This window comes from Anomaloglossus baeobatrachus, chromosome 8, assembly GCF_048569485.1.
Source record: "Anomaloglossus baeobatrachus isolate aAnoBae1 chromosome 8, aAnoBae1.hap1, whole genome shotgun sequence".
NCBI classification, from domain to species: Eukaryota; Metazoa; Chordata; class Amphibia; order Anura; family Aromobatidae; genus Anomaloglossus; species Anomaloglossus baeobatrachus.
In genome coordinates, this window is record NC_134360.1 from 117,822,184 (window position 1) to 117,842,743 (window position 20,560).

The 20,560-nt window shown below is 45.8% G+C and overlaps 1 protein-coding gene across 4 annotated transcripts in view; it reads left to right on the plus strand.

Annotated features, from left to right (window-relative positions):
- The window catches only part of FOXRED2 (FAD dependent oxidoreductase domain containing 2), a 422,513-nt gene that overhangs the window by 179,179 nt on the left and 222,774 nt on the right, over window positions 1-20,560 (plus strand). For all 4 annotated transcript variants that reach the window (XR_012725110.1, XM_075321967.1, XM_075321968.1 and 1 more), the window contains exon 6: window positions 13,342-13,507. Coding sequence is in view for 3 of the 4 variants with exons in the window: in XM_075321967.1 (XP_075178082.1) it covers window positions 13,342-13,507 (166 nt within the window). In the remaining variant the exon portion in view is untranslated. The remainder of the gene's footprint in view (window positions 1-13,341; window positions 13,508-20,560) is intronic.

Here is a 20,560-nt window from a genome sequence, read left to right on the forward strand (position 1 = left end):
ACAAAGATCTGAGAACAGCACTGGTACCACTGCACTCGGACCAGGTCTGGGGAGCATGGGCACGACAACTAAAAGATACAGAGGCAGGGGAAAAGATACAGCAGGGATGGATGAGGAAGGAGGTGATTAATGAGGGCTGGAGGGACACACAGTTTAGATTAATGCACAGAGCAATTTATGGTTTTAACATCCCCACCAAGCAGACTATGAATAAAATAGAACATTGCCCCAAATGTAAACAGCCGAAAACGGACTTATACCACGGGATTTTGCAGTGCTCAGAAAGTCAGAAATTTTGGGGAAAAATGAAGACACTTATAGAAAAAGTATGGAAAGTGTAAATGGAACTAGACCCATTGTTATGGATTTTCCACCACAGGACTAAAGAAAAGGAAGGAGGAGGAGATACACGGGGGACCACGATTCCAAGACTCTTTCATAATATTGCTATGATAGGGAAAAAGGCCCTATTACGCAGATGGCTCGAGGAATCTGTTCCATCAGAGGAGGAGGTGGTCAATCAGATTAAAAAGCTGCTCAATATTTAACAGTTGGAAGCCGAAAGAAATAAGGACGAACGAACGGGAAACTTTTTTAAAAAATGGAAGAGATTTATAGTACAACAGTATGGAGTTGCAGAAATACGGAAAGTGGTATCTCCTTTCACTAATACGGAATGGTATCTACTGGGAGACTTGCAAGGCACATTGGGAAAGCTGAAAATACACACGCAGTAGAGACACAACAGTAGGGCGAGACGAGGGTTTCAGAGAAATAGGGCTTCAAACGGGAATCAGAATATAGAGGAGCTGTGTGTTCTTTTGCGACTTATACCTGGTGTTCAGCATATTAAAAATGTTGGGGGGGATAAAGTGGGACTAAAAGAGGGTGGGTTAAGACAAGGGTGGGTAAATTGGTAAGGTGAATTTATTCTTGTTCAAATGTTAGACATATTGTAATAATTCTGAAAAATGCAATAAAAATTTATGTTTAAAAAAAAAAAAAAACCCACTATGGATAAATAAGACTGTACAAAGTATGATAAAACAAAAACAAAGAGCGTTTAAAACTCTGAAGGCTGAGAATACAGAAATAGCATTTCAGGAGTATAAAGATATCAATAGGAAATGTAAAAAATAAATCAAACAAGCAAAACTAGCTACCGAAACAAAAATCGCCAATGACATTAATATAAATCCCAAAATCTTTTATAAATACATTAATGCCAAAAGGAAAACAAAGGATAGTATCTGGCCCTTAAAATATAATAACATGTTAGTTATAGAGGACAAACAAAAGACTGAGATATTAAATAGGCTTTTCTCATCTGTGTTCACCAAGGAACTGACTGTACCAGGGATCATAAAAAAAGTAAATAAAAAAAAAAGTAATCAAAAATTTATAGCAACAAATATCAATATCCCCTTAGTGACGGAGCTAATTTTCACCTTAATGACCAGACCAAATTTTGCAATTCTGACCAGTGTCATTTCATGAGGTTATAGCTCTGGAACGCTTCAACGGATCCCGGTGATTCTGAGATTGTTTTTTCGTCACATATTGGACTTCATGTTAGTACCAAAGTTAGGACAATATTTTTTGCGTTTATGACAAAAATTGAATTTTGGCAAAAATTTAAAAAATTTAGCAATTTTCAATTTTTGAATTTTTATACCGTTAAACCAGAGATTTCTGTGACACAAAATAGTTAATAAATAACATTTCCCACATGTCTACTTTACATCACCACAATTTTGGAAACAATTTTTTTTTTTGTTAGGAAGTTAGAAGAGTTCAAAGTTTATCAGCGATTTCTCATTTTTACATCAAAATTTACAAAACCATTTTTTTAGGGACCACATCACATTTGAAGTGACTTTGAGGGGCCTAGATGACAGAAAATACCCAAAAGTGACACCATTCTAAAAACTGCACCCCCCAAAGTACTCAAAACCACATTCAAGAAGTTTATTAACCCTTCAGGTGCTTTACATGAACAAAAGCAATGTGGAATGAAAAAAAGCAAAAATTAAATTTTACCTAAAAATGTTGCTCTAACCCAAATTTATTCACTTTTAGAAGAAATAACACAACAAAATGGACCCCAAAACTTGTTCCCCACTTTCTTATAAACGCACCGATACCCCACATGTGGTCAGAAACCTCTGTTTGGACAAATGGGAGGGCTCGGAACAGAAGGAGCAATATTTGAATTTTGGAAAGCAAATTTGGCTGAAATAGATTGCGGGCACCATGTTGCATTTACAGGTCCGCTAAGGTACCTAAACAGAAGAAACCCGTCACAAGTGATGCCATTTTGGAAACTAGACCCCTCAAGGCTTCTATCTAGGGTTATAGTGAGCATTTTGGATCCACAAGTACTTCACAGATTTTGTTAACGTTACATTGTCATATTGAAAATTTTAATAATTTTCTCAAAAATGTTGCTTTAGCATAAATTTTCTCACTTTTTCAAGAGGTAATTCCAAAATTTGACCTCAAGGTTTGTTAACCACTTTTTTATGAGTGCGGTGATACCTCACATGTGGTCTGAAACCTTTGTTTGGACAAATGGGAGGGCTTGGAGCGGAAGGAACAATATTTGAATTTTGGAAAGGAAATTTGGCTGAAAAAGATTGCGGGTACCATGTCGCATTTGGAGGTCCCCTAAGGTACCTAAACAGCAGAAACCCCGCACAAGTGACCCCATTTTGTAAACTAGGCCCCTCAAGGAATTTATCTAGAACTTTGGTGAGTACCCTGAACCCCCAGGTGCTTCACAGAATTTTATAACGTTGAGCCATGAAAATAAAAAAATAAAATTTCACCACAAAATTGTTATTTCAACCAGGTAGCTTTTTTTTTTTTTACAAGAGTAAAAGATAAAAAATCAGCATAACATTTATTGTGCAATTTCTCCTGAGTTTGGCGATACCTTATATGTGGTGGAAATCAACTGTTTTGGCGCATGACAGGGCTCAGAAGGGAGGAGTGCCATTTGACTGCAAAATTGGCTGGAATCAATAGCGGACGCCATGTTGCATTTGGAGAGCCCCTGTGGTGCCTATACAGTGAAGCTCCCCAACATGTGGCCCCATTTTGGAAAATAGACCCCTGAAGGAATGTATCTAGATTTTTGGTGAGTACCCTGAACCCTCAGGTGCTTCTCAGAAGTTTAGAATGTTGAGCTGTGAAAATAAAAAAATACATTTTTACCACAAAATTGTTACTTCAACCAGGTAGCTTTTTTGTAGATTTATTGTGCAATTTCTCCTGAGTATGCTGATACCTTATGTGTGATGAAAATCAACTGTTTGGGTGCACAGCAGGGCTCGGAAGGGAAGGAGCGCCATTTGACTGCACAATTAGCTGGAATCATTAGCGGACGCTATGTTGCATTTGGAAAGCCCCTAAGGTGCCTAAACAGTGGAGGTCTCCCACAAGTGACCCAATTCTGGAAACAAGACACCTCAAGGCTTTTATCTAGGTGTATAGTGAGCAGTTTGAATCCAAGAGTACTTCACAGAATTTGATAAGCTTAGGTTGCCATATTGAAAATTTTCATTTTTTTTCCACAAAAATGTTGCTTCAGCATCAAATTTCTTACTTTTTCAAGAGGCAACAACAAACCGTGGACCCAACAGGTTATCCAATGTCTTATGAGCACAGGGATACCCCACATGTGGCCAAAAACCTCTGTTTGGATAAATGGGAGGGCTTGGAATGGAAGGAGCACCATTTAAATTCTGGAAAAGTTGAAATAATTTGCGGGCACCATGTCACATTTGCAGGGCCCCTTAGGTACCTATATAGCAGAAACCCCCCACAAGTGACCCCATTTTGGAAACTGGATTTTATTCAGGAGTATAGTAAGCATTTTGAATCCACAAGTACTTCACAAAAATGTTGCTGTAGCAAAAAATGTCTCAGTTTTAGGCTATGTGGCCATGATCCAGTGACACAGCGTCTAGTATACAGTGTCAGCCTTCCTGCAGAGATGTGAGTGTTGTCCACGGGAGAACGCAGCTGCCCATGCCCACGATTTGGGTTCAGGCTGCTGTGGAGCTCTATGCTACCTGCAGAGAACACTCTTGTCTCCGCAGCATAAATTGACATGCTGAGGCTCGGGAAGCTGCACCACAGGTCAGTGTATGCTTAGGAGAAGAGAAGCACAGTGGGCACGGGATTTCTAAAAATCCTTCCACTGTGCTTCTACTGCACAACGCAGCGTTATGGACGCAGGGAAAACACTCTGCGCCCAAAATGCTGCAAACCCTGATCGTGGGCGCACAACCTAAAGTGCTACAATGGATGAATGGATAGATGTCAAACATATAACGTCCCACCCCCTGCATATTCTAAGCTGGCGCCCTTTAGTGCCTTTCATGTGGCACTAATGGGTGCCTAGCCTTGTATTTAGCCCCCCCAAAAAATTAATAATTAAAATAAACGACGTGGAGTCCCCCCTATTTTTGATAGCCAGCTAGGGTAAAGCAGACAGCTGTAGCCTGCAAACCACAGCTGACAGCTTCACCTTGGCTGGTGATAAATTTGGAGGGCTCCCCAGGCATTTTTTTAAAAAAAAAAACAAACAAACAAACGTGGGGTCCCGCCCAAATTAGATCACCAGCCAAGGTGAAGCGGACAGCTGGGGTCTGGTATTCTCAGGGTGGGAAGAGCCATGGTTATTGGACTCTTCCCAGCCTAAAAAATAGCAGGCCACAGCCGCCCCAGAAGTGGCGCATCCATTGGATGCGCCAATCCTGGCGCTTCGCCCCAGCTCATCCCGCGCCCTGGTGCGGTGGCAAATGGGGTAATATACGGGGTTGATACCAGCTGTAATGTCACCTGGCATCAAGCCCTGGGGATAGTGATGTCACGGCATCTAAACAGATACCCGACATCACTAACCCAGTCAGTAATAGAAAAAAATAAAGGCAAAAAAAATTTATTTGAAAAAACACTCCCCGAAACATTCCTCTTTCACCAATTTATTGAAAATAAACAAATTCCGGTCGCTGTAATCCAATTTGGAGGTCCCACGCCGACTCTGGACCTTCTAGAATATGGGGGGCACGTTCAGGGAACGTATCCCCCATTTTCTGGAAGATCAAGCTCTCCATGAGCAGTGTGGGTGCAGTAATCTGAGAATACTGCACTCACACTGCCCCGGTCCAACCTAGAGCAGAGTGACCTGCAGTAACCTCATTCCAGAATGTCAGGGGCACGCTCACAGAACGTACCCCCCATTTTCTAGAACAGCAGGCTCTCCATGTGAGGAGTGTGGCTGCAGATTACTGCACTCACTCTCCCCCGGTCCACAGTGCAGCAGCATGTGCAGCAGCGAGGTCAGCGTCCCTGCTTGCAAGGATCCAGCTGACAGCCGCTGTCTGCACATGCGCCGCCAGCTTTCCAGAAGGAGGCGGCGTGATCGCGGGGACAGAGCAGCAGCCAGGTAACGGGGAAGACCGGGGGCTGACGCGGGGTGACGGCGGGAGACATAGCGGGACCTGGGGACAACTTTTCTGTCGCATGTGACGTGTCTATGTGACGTGGTATCTGCACCAAAGTGTAGGACACAAAGCAAATACTCATACGTGTAATGACCAGAATCGGCCACACACCAATCAAAATCAAATCTCTAGAGAGACCACCTCAACCAGAGATAGACTAAGGGCAATAGTGATGGAAGAATAGAGACCTCAATTAAACATCAGAATCTGAGAACCATCCTTGTTTTAGATGGATTCTATCAAAAAAGGAAAGGTCTCACCAAATCAAACGGGCTTCTTCATACAGCAAACCTAGGACCTCATGATTCCTGATACACCATGTACCGCCCTTCATTGGTTTGTTTCCATAATGCAGTTTTATAACTTCGGACACGTTTCAATAAATCCTCAGGGAAGATATTAGCCAAAAAAGCTCTGCATTCCGTCAGTGCACACAAAAGCAACTGACCATAGTAAATGTTCTTTTGCTAGGCACACGTGTCCTCACATCCAGACTTGTTCAAATGTGCCTCGACACCCTCTTTCACCACTTTATTAACCCTCAAATATCCCTCCAGGTCCGACATAATCCACACGAGGTTCCACGCCACATCCAGCTCTGGTACATCGGAATCTGACAGGAGCGGTTGTAGAACACCGCCGCTCTCTGCCAGCTCCACGGAGAAAATGAAGTGAGTCGCGCTGTCAGCGGTGACGTCACTCAGGTAGTGCCGATGTGTGTGTGATTATGATGGGGGCAGCAGGGCCTGCGTGTGTGCGGTGATGATGGTGTGACGCCCTGGCAAAACCAGGTAGTCACAGTTAGGCCCCTGCGTAACACCTTCCCTCATTAGGAAACACACAGCCAACCAGAAAACCCCAGTCACCCCCCCTTAGGGAAAGATAGACACACCAGTGGGCGTGCCCAGGCAGTTGGGACACGCCCACCCAGGGGTCCAGACAGCCCGGGGCGGGAAAACAAGCAGTTCAGTCTGAAGTTCAGTTTGGAGAGGAGTGTGGTCTCCGTCAGCAGGAGACAGGAAGACGGCTCGGTGGAACCGAGGTGGATCGGGACAGGGTTGTAGCCCGCCGGTACCGACACGGGGAACAGACTCGGAAACCGTAGCACAAAGAAGCCAGGACCAGAACCAACTGGAACTGGTTAATTAACCGATTGAGGCCAGGACTAGTGGTCCTGTCCCACCCAAAGTCCCTCATAGAAGACAACAGCCTACCGATTAGGGATAAGAGGTCACCACCAGGGCTCATAGATCCCACGGGCCAGCGTCTGCGGACATGGCTCCTTAGGAAAGTCCACCTTACACACAGCAGTGCAGGAAAAGGATAGAGACCACCAGCCGGGTGAGGGACAAGAACGCAACCGGCCGCGGCACCGGCCACCATCACCTTGGTTTACCAGAGACTTGTGTGTTTTACTAACTGTGAGTACACCAACACCCCCCCCTGCGGTCGCCATCCCCTGCATGCACCAACCGGGTCCCGGGGCCACCATCCCTGCCCACGGAGGGGTTAACAACTTGCTGCACAACATCTCCCCCGGGTGCCCTGTAACAGCAGCGGTGGTGTCCCACCTCACCACACACCGTGGGTGGCATCACGAACTTAATACTGCCCAGCCCGTACATATACGTCCCCCCATTTATTTGGCGTGTGCGCGAGACCCCCGGGTCTGGAGACCCTCGAGCCACCACCCCTGAAGGCCTGGAACCGAGCAGCGCTGGCTGCTGGCGCGGGGCAGCACAATGGGGGCGGTAGTGGCGGTGTTTGCGGTGATGATGGGGGCGGTAGTGCCTGTGTGTGTGTGGTGATGATGGGGGCGGTAGTGCCTGTGTGTGTTCAGTGATGATGGGGACGGTAGGTAAAATCACTTGTAAAGCCACATCTAGAATATGGGATCCAGTTTTGGGCTCCACATTTTAAAAAGGACATTCAGAAGTTAGAGTCAGCTCAAAGGCGAGTAACTAGTCTACTACAAGGAATGGAAGGCCTCCCATATGATGAGAGGTTGAAAAGTTAGATTTGTTTAGCTTAGAAAAAAGACATCTCAGAGGAAATCTCAGTTATATGTATAAATACATGTGTGATCAATACAAAGGACTGGCACATGACTTATTCCTTCCAAAGACAATACTAAGGACCAGTTCCCTTGGAATGGAAGAAAAGAGAGTCCGGTAGCTAAATAGGAGTGGGTTCTTTACAGTTAGAGCAGTCAGACTGTGGAATGCCGTACCTCAAAAGGTAGTAATGGCAGATACTATAACAGCTTTTAAAAAAGGTCTGGATGATTTCCTCAGTATACACAACATTGTTGGCTATAAATGACTTAATGACAAAATGTATAATTGATGGAGGAAGGTTGATCTAGCTGGACCTAGGTCTTTTTTCAATCTATGTAACTATGTAAAGAAAAAGGAATACACAAACACTGAGAAAAGTCCTATATTTGGGATAAAATACGAAAAAACACTCTTTCCCCTCTTTATTAACCCCAAAAAACACCCCTGCAGTCCAATGTAATCAACACGAGGTCCCACGATGATTCAGCCTAGCCTGTAGAGACTGAAAACATGTCCGATCTCTTCAGGCTCCAGGAAACACTGACAAGAAGGACCCTGCTGGTAGCAGTGACCTCACTTAGTTCACCGGAGAGGAGATCATACCCGGGTTCCCACGGTATGACCTCTGGTGACCTGAAGCACTCTGGCTTAAAGAAGTTGTCCAGTTACCAAAACTGATTTTTTTTTTTTTTCTGATAAATCTTGCTATTATGTGCCCATCAACACATCTATTATGTTTTTTCAGCAAAATTACCTTTTATTGTGCACTAGCAGCACATGCTCATTGCTGGCTCCAGCTCTGATGGGGTTAATCTCTCCTCTGACTTCCTGTGTTCAGTTCCTACAAGTCCCAGAATTCTTTGTGGCTCTAGGGCGGTGTCTAGCTTATCTAACACACCCACTGTGTGTAACACACCCCTCAGCTCTCCACCCAAAGCCTCCTCCCTGCCTCTTCCCTGTGTGGATGCACTGAGAGAAATCACACAGACAGCAGCAGCTCCCAGCTCTGCACAACCAGGGGAAGAAAGTGTGTGTGAGTGTGTGAGTGTGTGTGTGTGTGTGTGTGTGTGTGTGTGCGTGTGTGCGTGTGTGTGTTTGTGTGTGTGTGTGTGTGTGTGTGTGTCTGTACAGAAATTATGATTATTAGCCGGCGCAACATGTGAAAAAAATAATTGGGGAAAAAAAATGTGACGGGGTGATGAGACTGCTTTTTTCCCTCTTGCCTAGTCTGTGTGTCGTCCGTATCATCCGCAAACCGCATATGACCGGATCCTGTGGATTAAATGTGCAGCGCATGCAACCGTTATTTTACTGGATCATTCTGCAGCGGGACACAGAATTTATCGGCCGGCACTGGAGTCGGCTGACTCCTGATCTCACAACCCGCACACGCTGCAATGGCTGCAGGTGGGCTCATTCACATGACCGTTCCGTTTGTCCTGGTCAGTTCCTGTTTTTTTGCGGACCCACGGACAGGACCATCTTTTCAATGTCTTTTGTGTAGGATCGGATGGCACATGGTAGCACTTCCATGTGCATCCGATCCTACAAAAAAATAAACACATCGGATGCCATATGTCCGCTCCGTTATTATGGAACATGTCCTATTCTGTTCCGTAATAACGAACCGTGACTCAATACAAGTCAATGGGTCCGCAAAATTACCGGAAGCAACACGGAAGCACTTCCATGTGACTTCCGCTGGGTGCCCGTGCAGTCAGTGTCCCGCTCCAGCCCCGCGGCTGCCCGCTCAGCAGTGTCAGCAGCGGCCCGCACTGCAGTGTCAGCAGCTGCGGGGATGACAAGCGCTACCGTCAGGAGGTTAGTAAGTTCATTACCTACGGTGATGAAGTCCTGCCCTCCTGACGTCAGTGGTCGTCACTGCCTTATATGCCCGCCGCTTGTCACATGACCTCTCGCTGTCAACCCGAGACTGTGACTAGTGGTGACGTCACGGGCCGCTCGCGATACTTTGTTTGTGAAGGCGGCGGTCATTGAACTCGGTGACAGCGCTGCTGTCAAGAGTTCAGCGATCATCGCAGGCAATATACCTCGCTAACCTCCTGATAGCAGCACTCGTCATGCCCTGCAGTGACCTGGGCTGACCTATTGATGTTAGCTCAGGTCACTGCACGGCTCTCCCAGCAAATAGGGAACATTCTGTTCTTCATTGACTGGGACATTGACTATGGTATGGATCATCGTGGGACCCCCTTGTATTACACCAGAACTGGATTTGTTTTTCTTTCTAATAAATTGGTGAAAGAGGGAATGTGTTGGGGAGTGTTTTTTCAAATAAAAATGTGTTTGTTGTCTATTTTTTTTTTTTTTTATTACTGCCTGGGTTGGTGATGTCGGGTATCTGATACACGCCTGACATCACTAACTCCAGGGCTTGATGCCAGGTGACATTACACATCTGGTATTAACCCCATGTATTACCCCGTTTGCCACCGCACCAGGGCAACGGGATGAGCTGGCGCGAAGCACCAAGACTGGCACATCTAATGGATGTGCTACTTCTGGGGCGGCTGCAGCCTAATTGTACCCGGCTGGGAAGCAAAAATATAGAGAAGCCCCTTTTTTTTTTTCTTTTTTTTTATTTCATGAATTTCATGAAATAATTTTTAAAAAAAAATGACGTGGGCTTCGCCGAATTTTTGAGTCCAGCCAGGTACAACTAGGCAGCTGGGGATTGGAATCCGCAGTGCAGGGTGCCCAAACTTTCTGGGCCCCCGGCTGCGAATTGCAGTCCACAGCCGCCCCAGAAAATGGCGCTTTCATAGAAGTGCCATCTTCTGGCGCTGCATCCAACTCTTCCAGGGGCCCTAGTGGCAGGTGGCACGCTGGGTAATAAGGGGTTAATACCAGCTATGTTTTACCAGCTAGTATAAAGCCCGAGATTCTTAATGTCAGGCCAAGTTTGACCTGGCCATTAAGAATCTCCAATAAAGGGTTTAAAAAAAAAAAAGACATCACACAGAGAAAAATACTTTATTAGAAATAAATACACAGATACAGTAGGGACTCCATGTGTATTACTCCCTCTCACCCCTCCACGATGGAGAGATTTCTGTACTGACCATGCCAGGAGAGAGCGAGGGAGGGGGGAGGAAAAGAGAGTGAGGGGGGGAGGAAAAGAGAGTGAGGGGGGGAGGAAAAGAGAGCGAGGGGGTGGAGGAAAAGAGAGCGAGGGGGGGGAAAGAGCGAGGGGGGGAAAGAGCGAGGGGGGGGGAAAGAGCGAGGGGGGGGAAAGAGCGAGGGGGGAGGAAAAGAGCGAGGGGGGGAGGAAAAGAGAGCGAGGGGGGGAGGAAAAGAGAGCGAGGGGGGAGGAAAAGAGAGCGAGGGGGGGAGGAAAAGAGAGCGAGGGGGGGAAAGAGAGCAAGGGGGGGGAAAGAGGGGGGAGAGGAGAGGGGGGAAGAGGGGAGGGGGAGAAGAGTGGGGAAAGAAGAGGGGGGGGGGCAGAGGTGCTCTGTCATTAACTGTCTCCACTCTGTGACTTGTGGTGCAGGTGACAGAGTACAGACAGTTGGTCCCATGCAGCAGGACAGGTGACAGAGCACAGTGGTGACATGCCTGTCAGTGTCTTGCTGGTTGCTGCGTCCTTCAGTGCTGCTGGGAGGAGCAGAGGATCACACAACCCGACACCGGCCGCTCTCCTGACATCGCAGCAGAGCGGGCGGGTGGAGAGTGTGATCAGATACTTACGTGCAGGGGGGGGATTTCAGCTGAAGAACCCCCCCTGTACTGCACACTGGCGCCCCGTGCCTCACCATCTGCAGGACGCTTAGCTGGCTCCACACTGACGTCCTCCGGCTCCTCCCCTCGATGCTGGGCTGTGCCATGCGGTAGTCACCGCCCACAGCCCTGTCACTCAATCTGAGTGGTGCCAGCCTCCTCTGACGTACCCGACAAGTTTGAGAACCCGGAAATGCCGGGACGTCAGAGGATACCGGTGGCCACAGCTCCAGGGGGTCATGTGACAGGCACTGAGCGTGCAGGATAGCGCCGCTCAGTGCCAGAAATGGAAACAGAAGCCAATGGAGAAAACGCCTAGAATGGTAAGTAGAACTCATACAGAAAATAAAAAAAATGGGTGAACCACCCCTTTAAAGTATGGGGCCCATGCTCCGCAAACACTTCACACTGACAGTGTATTTGGGGAGTGCTGACAGGATGAGCGGTCGGGGGCTGAGGTCAGTACATGCTGCGGCCAGAAGTGATCACAGCCTGCTATGTCCTGTCAGCCTGGTGTCTCTTGGCAGCTCCTCCTGGCAGAGCACACAATGCTGACAGGAAAAGATATCGGGGGCCGAAGTCAGTACATGCTGCGGCCAGCGGTGATCACAGCTTGCTATGTCCTGTCAGCCTGGTGTCTCTCGGCAGCTCCTCCTGGCAGAACACACAGCGCTGACAGGAGGAAATGCAGGGGACCGAGTTCAGTACATGCTGCGGCCAGCGGTGATCACAGCATACCATCTCCTGCCAGCCTGGTGTTGCAATATTAGGATTTTGTCTGTATCATTGTTCAGCAGCATAGTACTGAAACTATAGATAACATTTCTAATATACAATAATGGCTTACTTATATGCTGTTGCTGTTCGGTTAGTAAATTACACTATAGTAATACTTAGCCTAATGTTTTGTGCTGATCCTTGTGCACCATGTTTGCCCACTGCATGGTTATAACGTCCCACCCACCCGACTTTATGTGTGTGTATGTGTATGTGTGTAGATTAGAATATATATATATATATATATATATATATATATATATATATATATATATATATATAATCTATATAAAACGTGTATATATAATGTAATGTATTAAATGCAAATAAAAATATTTTTGGACACATGATCGCTTTTCTCTTCTTTTGTCTGTGTATGCAGATGCAGAGAAGGTACCAAGTATTAATGCTGAGACATGAGGGTGAGATGGCAAGAGAACTGGAGGTGCACTCTTCTCATGAATACACCACTTAAAGTGAGATGTCTGTTGTATTCTTTGACTATTCGTATGCAGCAAATGGTCTAATACTTTTGTTCCCATACTGTGTTGCCTTTTCTAAGGGGTATTTTGCACGCTGCGACATCGCTACTGCGATATCGTCGGGGTCAAATCGAAAGTGACGCGCATCCGGCGCCGGTAACGACGTCGCAACGTGTAAAGCCTAGATGCGCCGATAAACGATCGCAAAAGCGTCGAAAATCGGTGATCTGTGTCGGTCATTTTCAGAATTTCACTGCAGCGACAGGTACGATGTTGTTCCTCGTTCCTGCGGCAGCACACATCGCTGTGTATTAAGCCGCAGGAGCGAGGAACATCTCCTTACCTGCCTCCAGCGGCTATGCGGAAGGAAGAAGGTGGGCGGGATGTTTACGTCCCGCTCATCTCCGCCCCTCCGCTTCTATTGGCCGCCTGCCGTGTGACGTCACTGTGACGCCGCACGACCCGACCCCTTAGGAAGTAGGCGGGTCGCCGGCCAGAGCGACGTCGCAGGGCAGGTAAGTGCGTGTGAAGCTGCTGTCGCGATAATGTTCGCTACGGCAGCTGTCACAAGATATCGCATGTGCGACGGGGGCGGGTGCTATCGCACTTGGCATTGCTATCATCGGCTAGCGATGTCGCAGCGTGCAAAGTACCCCTTAGTCTAAAGACTGATCAACACTTCAATTGGGGGAGGGGGGATAAATATTGTAATATATTATAATATCCTGTAAATTTAGATTATTAACCTGTTTAATATCTTTTTTCCTTCTTTAGGTCGATCTGTACATCGCATGATGGAGAACCGCTACCACAATATTTCCTGGCCATCAACTCATTATTCAATCTCCCAACTCTTAAAAGTATTACTGAGGCGTATAAATGAAGCCTCAGGTCTTTATCAGATGTTTGAAGTCCTGGTTGATGTGATTCTTCTTGGAGAGTAAGTTCTTGCTGTACCCACACATGTATATATTTGCAAAAATTTGCCAAAGTGGCCTTTTTTGCAGTTGATGTAATTGTGTTTTGGCTAACATAGACCTTCAAAAGCTTGGTCAGCTGCTAAAACTACCAGTTCACCATCTCTATAGATGACCGGCTTTTACTTAAAGCAGACCAGATCAGCAGACATGTACAAGGATTACCATACATGTATGTCCTAGGTCACGAAGGGGTTAAAGTTGACCATCTATGTTTGTGATCACCACATTGGCTCAGTGTTTAGCGCTCCTTGTCTTGCAGCACTTGGGTTGGGTGATAGACCAACTAAGGACATCTGCATGGACTTTGTATGTTTTATATGTTTGTGTCTTCTCTGGCTACTCCTAATACATACTAATAACCATATTGATTATATTGGCTTGCTATGAAACAGTCCAATATTTATCTGTTTGATATAAGGTGTTTAGATAATGAATATGATTGTGGACAGTAACTTAAATTATAATAATATTTTTAGCAAAGAAAAAATCACTTAAATATATTTTTCTCAATAAATCTCCATATCATAAACCCTGACTGAATTTTTTGCATGGATTCCATGCAATCCAATTTGAATTTCTATTCCCTTCTCTGGTTGTAAATACATGCATTGATGCAAAAATGTGTTTTATTTTAAGGGATCCAAAATGACTGTCGATACCTAAATTTACCACCCACTAGAATTAAATATAAGTGCAGTTAAAATTATGGAAACTCATTCCAAATTAGGCTTATTATCAAAATGTACACATTTTCTGCTATGTGCAATAAACCAATCAAACAGGAAGAAATGTAAAATACTCAACACAACTAAGCCGTGTTTTTTCCAAATTCAACAAAATATGTAACTTTTAATATGTACTGCATTCTCAGATCTATTCAACCCCTTCATGACAAATATCTTTAGTACTTAGTAGAGCATCCTTATAATCTTCTGCAAATGGCATGCATGTGCACACAGCAGATTGTGGCCACATTACTGAGCAATCTTAGCCTATTCTGCATTTGCCGTAGCCTCCTGTTCATGAATGTTCTTGGGATTTTGTGCTGCTTCAGATTCCACCTACAGATATTTCTATGGGGTTTGAAAGGAAACTGTCACCAGGTTTTTGCTGAACAAATCGACATTGTGGTAGCAACACACGTTGGGTTTCTCTCATCAGGCACTATAGTTCACAAATGGTTCCCCTGGTTTTTCCAGTCTATGTTAATACATTGCTTGCTTTGTATGTTATACTCAATATTGTGTAATTGTACCCTTTTCTTGTTTTTTTGTCTTCATTTTGATAAATTGTAGATTTTTATTTATTTTTTTGGGAGGCCTCATTACTAGATATGAGTGAACCTCAGGTTCAGTTTTCCAACCAAACACCAACTTACAAACACAGAGCTCAGGCTTGGGTTCGGATGTTTCACGTGCGAATTTAACTCGCATCAGCAGCACTGTGCTTGGGTATCCGCAGTGCTCAGCCCTGTGCGAGCTGCTTGCAGTGTTTGAACGGCTCGCACTGGTGGTAACAACAGCATGCTCACATGTAGTGTGAAACCCAAAATAAAAAAAATTTGAAAATGCCCGCCCACCCTCTCCCAGAAGGTATCTGCTTCTGGCTGGCTGTATGTGGGCAGAGACTCATACAGACTAGGGATGATGGAATACCCTATTATTCGCTCCGCCGAATATCCGATGAATACCTCGCAGCTATTCGAGTATTCGTGAATATTCGACCCCCAATGCAAGTCTATGGGAAAACAGAATAATTTTATGTTGGACCCGTCGGTCAGCTGTGGTGACTGGGGTAGAGGCTGAAATGGATGTGAAAAGGCAGAAACAGTATGGGTACAGCCTATAGAAGGTGCCTCACTGCATTTCTGCCCCCTCCCGATTCATCCAAGATGACAGGACGCACACTAACGCGCCGCCCGCATTCACCCTCTTTCTCTGATTTCTGTCGCATGTGTCATGGCACATGCGACAGAAATCAAAGGAAGAGGGTGAATGCTATGTCCCCGGGTCCAGTTAAGTCACCCCCATACCCTCCCGGTGTTTCCCCGCTGTTTTTACCTTTTTGCAGCGTTTATCCCCCGCGTCCCTCCTCCTTCACAATGAACACTATGCGCACACTGTCAGACTCAGCTCAGCTTCCTGTGTTCCGTAAAAACGGCTGTGGAGCTGCGCTGAATGCACGCACTCTGCCAAATTGGATCCCCAACCAAGGTAAAGCTGCCAGCTGTGTCTACAGGCTGCAGCCATCTGCTTTACCCTAGTTGGCTATCAAAAATGGGGGGGACCCCACGTCACTTTTTTTAAAATTTTTTTTATTTTTTTGGCTAAATACAAGGCTAGGCACCCTTTAGTGCCACATGAAACTCACTAAAGAGTGCCTGTGACGGGGTATGCGGCAGAGCAGTAAGGGACGCCAGGCCAAGGAACAATCCAAAGGGCTTTATTGGAACCACAAAGATAAAGCACCAAATAAATATAAATCCTTAAAGTCTGCAAGGAGTCCACAACAAAACCAAAGATCCTGGGGCGCCTCCCGGTATTCCAACGCCAGGGAAAATATGGCAATGGTCCTTATATGAGTTCCTTGAGTCCAACTGGGTGAACAACAAAACGTAATCCCACGTGGCCACTGATCTCCAATCTGTGGCAGTCCATACACAGGCTGTAGGATCCAGCCTCAGCAATAGATCCTAGTCCTTCTCCAGCCGAGATCCAACTAACTGAACTAACATGGGTCTCATTGTTCTTCTCTCCTGGGATCAGCCCCTAAGGTGGGCAGAAGAGTCCAACTCCGCCTGGACACTTGATACATGAATGAACTTTAGAAGTCCAGGCTCTTTCTTGCTTACCAAGTTGTGGATTGGAGAAGTCACATGCTGAGAAGAACAAACAATTCCCCACCAGTAGTACATACAGGACAGTCAAGGAGAGACAGACTATTACACCATGAGTAAAGGCGGGGGAGGGACACACTGTTACAGTGCCAGCTTAGAATATGCAGGGAGGTGGGACATTATATATGTGTTTGACATCGATCTGCTTGTCTATCTATCCATCTATCCTTTTTTATCTATCTATCCATTATATCTATCCATTATCTATCCATCTATCTATCTCTCTATCTATCCATTATCTATCTCTCTATCCCTCTATCTATCCATTATCTATCTATCCCTCTATCCATCTATCTATCCCTCTATCCATCTATCTATCCATTATCTATCTTATCCATCTATCCCTCTATATCCATCTATCTATCCCTCTATATCCATCTGTCTATCCCTCTATCTATCTCTCTCTATCCCTCTATCTATCCATTTTCAAATCAAATCAAATAAGCTTTATTGGCAGGACCAAATACAAATTAGTTTTGCCAAAGCAAGTGTACATTAGGGACTGGGACTGTGAGGATGGTGGGTGGGGACTGTAGGAAGGATGGATGGGGCACATCCATGGTGAGGACTGTGGGGGCACATCTAGTGTGGGAGCTATGGAAGTCCATGGCTTATGATGGGACATATCCAGGGTGGGGACTGTAGTAAGGGTTGATGGGGCACATCCATGGTGGGGACTGTGGGGCCACATCTGGGATGGGGGGCTATGGAAGTCCATGGCTTATCATAGTTCTCTTTCTCGAAGTCTATGACATTAGCTCACATACCGCGCTGCTATCTCCACTGCGCTCTCTTCTTCCCCCAGCAGGATATATGTTTTCTCTTCCTCCTTCATGGAGCTGAAATCCGGGAAGAGATGGGAAAGTCTCCTGAAGTTAGTGTCCCTCACTGCTGAGTAGTGGGTGCAGTTTAGCAGGAAGTGGGTTTCATCCTCCAGGGCCTCCAGGTCACAGTGTTGGCACAGTCTGTCCTCCCTGGGGTTGTAGCTCTGCTTGTGTCGGCCGGATTCAATGGCACTGAGTCTATATCGGCTCAGGGTTCTGCGGTCTCTGGGGTCTGGGTGTTTTTCCAGATATGGGGCCAGTCTGAAGTCTCTCTGTAGACTCTGGTATGTGGTCAGTTACTGTGAGGTGTTGATGTCGGTCCTCCGGTCATTGACATACCTCTCCTGGCCCTCGTCTACCATCTTCCTGATTCTGGTTTTTGTCAGGCTGGTGTGATTGGTCATTTTGTCCAGTTGGGTTTGGGAGAGCTGTGCCACGGGTCCTGGTTCATCTGGACCACGTATATATATCAGAGATTTGTGGTGATGGGAGCTTGGATTGCTACTCTGTAGATAAGCCTGAAATGATAGTGTCCTCTTCAGAGCTGCTAGGTGTAGAGGGAATCTGCCCAGCTCGGCTCGACAGGCACTGTTGGAAGTGCTTCGATGGACCTGGAGAAGGTGCTTACAGAATTCCAGGTGAAATATTTCTGTTGGGCTAGAATCCCACCTTGACCAATCTGGGTAAGTGTGAGGGCCCCAAACTTCGCTGCCATACAGGAGGATTGGGGCGATGATGGAATTTTTAGCCAGACCCTCACTGGTGGCTTCAGATGATACAACTTCGGATGGCATAAAAGGTTTTGCAGGCCTTGTTTTTCAGGCTCTCTATGGCTTGTTTGAAGCTCCCTGACTGGTGAATTTCCAGGCCCAAGTAGGTTTATTTGTCTGTTCCTGTTAGAGTGCAGCCGTTTAGGACAAATGAAGGATGTTGGTCAAATCTTCTTTTTCTCTTCTGGGACACCATGATGTTGGTTTTCTTTAGATTTATCGGTAGTGCCCATGTGGAGCTGAATTTCTCCAAGATTTGTAGGTTGTCTTGGAGGCCTTTCTCGGTTGGCGACACCAGCAGTAGGTCATCTGCATAGAGCAAGAATTTCACCTGGGCGTCATGGAGTGTGAGACCTTGAGCAGTTGAAGATTCCAGAGCAGTAGCCAGCTCATTGATGTAAATATTGAAGAGCGTTGGACTTAGGCTGCAGCCCTGTCTGACTCCTCGGCTCTGCTGAAAATAAGCCGTTCTACCGTTCACACTCATACTGCAGAGGTTCTCGGTGTAGGAGCTTTTGATGACATCATAGGTCTTTCCTCTTATTCCGCTCTCCAGCAGTTTCAAGAACAAGCTCGGGTGTCACACTGAGTCAAAGGCCTTTTTAAAGTCTACAAAACAGGCGTAAATCTTCCCATGCTTTTTATTTGGACGTGGCTCTGAATGAGACTGTGCAGAGTGTAGATGTGGTCCGTGGTGCGGTGGTTTGGCATGAACCCTGCTTGGCTTTTGCTGAGGACATTGTGCTCGGTAAGGAAACTGAGGATCCTCTTGTTCAGGATTCTGTTGAATAGTTTTCCCAAGTTACTGCTGACACATATGCCTCTGTAGTTGGCAGGGTCATACCTGTCCCCACTCTTGTGGATGGGTGTGATGAGTCCTTGTTTCCAGGTACAAGGGAAGTAACCAGCACTCAGCACAATATTGAACATTTTAACCATTGCAGCTTGAATCTCTGGTGGGCTGTGCTTCAGCATCTAAGGGGGGATTCCATCCAGGCCACTAGATTTTTTGCACTTTATAGAAGTGATTTTCTTTGCAACTTCCTGTAAAGTAATTGGTATGTCCAGAGGGTTTTAGAAATTTTTGATTTTCTCCTCCATTGCCTTTAGTTTTGATATTATGTTTTCCTGCTCTTGGCTTAGCCCTTTGTTGGGATGTCTTTGTAGAGGTCTCTGAAGTACTGGAGCCAGATGTTGCCATTTTGGATATGCATGTCATTTTTCTTCTTGCTCTTTGTGTCCATGTGGTTCCATATTTCCCACAAGCAGTTATCTTGGAGGGCGTCTTCGAGTTTGCTAAGTTGGTAGAGATGTAGCTCTGCTTCTTCCTCCTGAGGACTGTTTTGTACTGCCTTTGTAAGGTGTCATAGGCTTCCCCCCTCAGGTCAGGGTTGTTGGGGTCTCTGTGTTTATTGTTTGAGGCTGTTCTCAGGGTCTTTCGAATGGCTTTACATTCTTTGTCAAACCAACCATTGATCTGCTTTTCCTTTTTCTTCTTGTAGTTGACTTTGAGGTCGGACAATTTGGCCATGGTGTAGAATATTTTGTTGAGGTCTTTTGCAGCTTGGTTCACTCCTTCTGTGTTTGACTTGTACTTGTAGCTGTAGAAGTTATGGAGCATCTCCTGTATTTCGGGTCTGTTGGGAGCTTCTTTATATTTTATTTCTGATGTCTTGGACCATTTATAGGATGGAGGTCGGTTGTAGAGGCTGCTCTGCTGTGGCTTTTGTGTGGATGGTTTCTCTGTAGATTTCATGTACAGGAGGAATTGGTTATGGTCTGACAGGTGCGTTTGTGCGGTGACTATGAAGACGTTAATGTTTGCCAGGTCCATATCTGTAATGGCGTAGTCTACTACACTTCTTCCTATATGGGAGTTTAGTGTATATCTTCCCAGAGAGTCTCCCTTGGTACGTCCATTAAGAATATGAGTTCCTAAACTTCTGCATAAGTTCAGGAGCTTTTTGCCACTTTTGTTGACTGTACTGTCATAGCTGTTTCTCTCTGAGTGTTCTGAGTTGTGACTGTGATTCTCTGCCCCAAATATGTAGATTTTTCCATCTGTGGTCAAAAAGTCTTTTTCTCTCCCTGTTCTTGCATTGAGGTCTCCAAAGATGAGAACTTTGCTCAGGACCTGATAATGTCTGGATTGAAGTAGGGGGACTCTGGTGGTGGTAAATAGGTGGCGCAGAGGTAGACATTGGACTGAGAGGTGAGGATGGAGCTGCTGATTCTGATCCATATGTGGCTGCCTCCTCTCTTCACTGGTTTGATGTACTGGTGGAGCTCTTCTTTATACCAGATCAATATTCCTCCTGAGCAGCGGCCCTGTTTTGATGTTTTTATTTTTCATGGCAGTGACAGAAATTTCTCTGTACCCGATTGGTACCAGAGATTCATTTTCAGCTATGGTCAATGTTTCCAGGAGGATCTGAATGTCTATAATTTTCAGTCTTTGAATAAAGTCGGGGTCATTTGTTTTATATCCAAAGGCCGAGGTTCTGAGGACTTGGATGTTCCAGC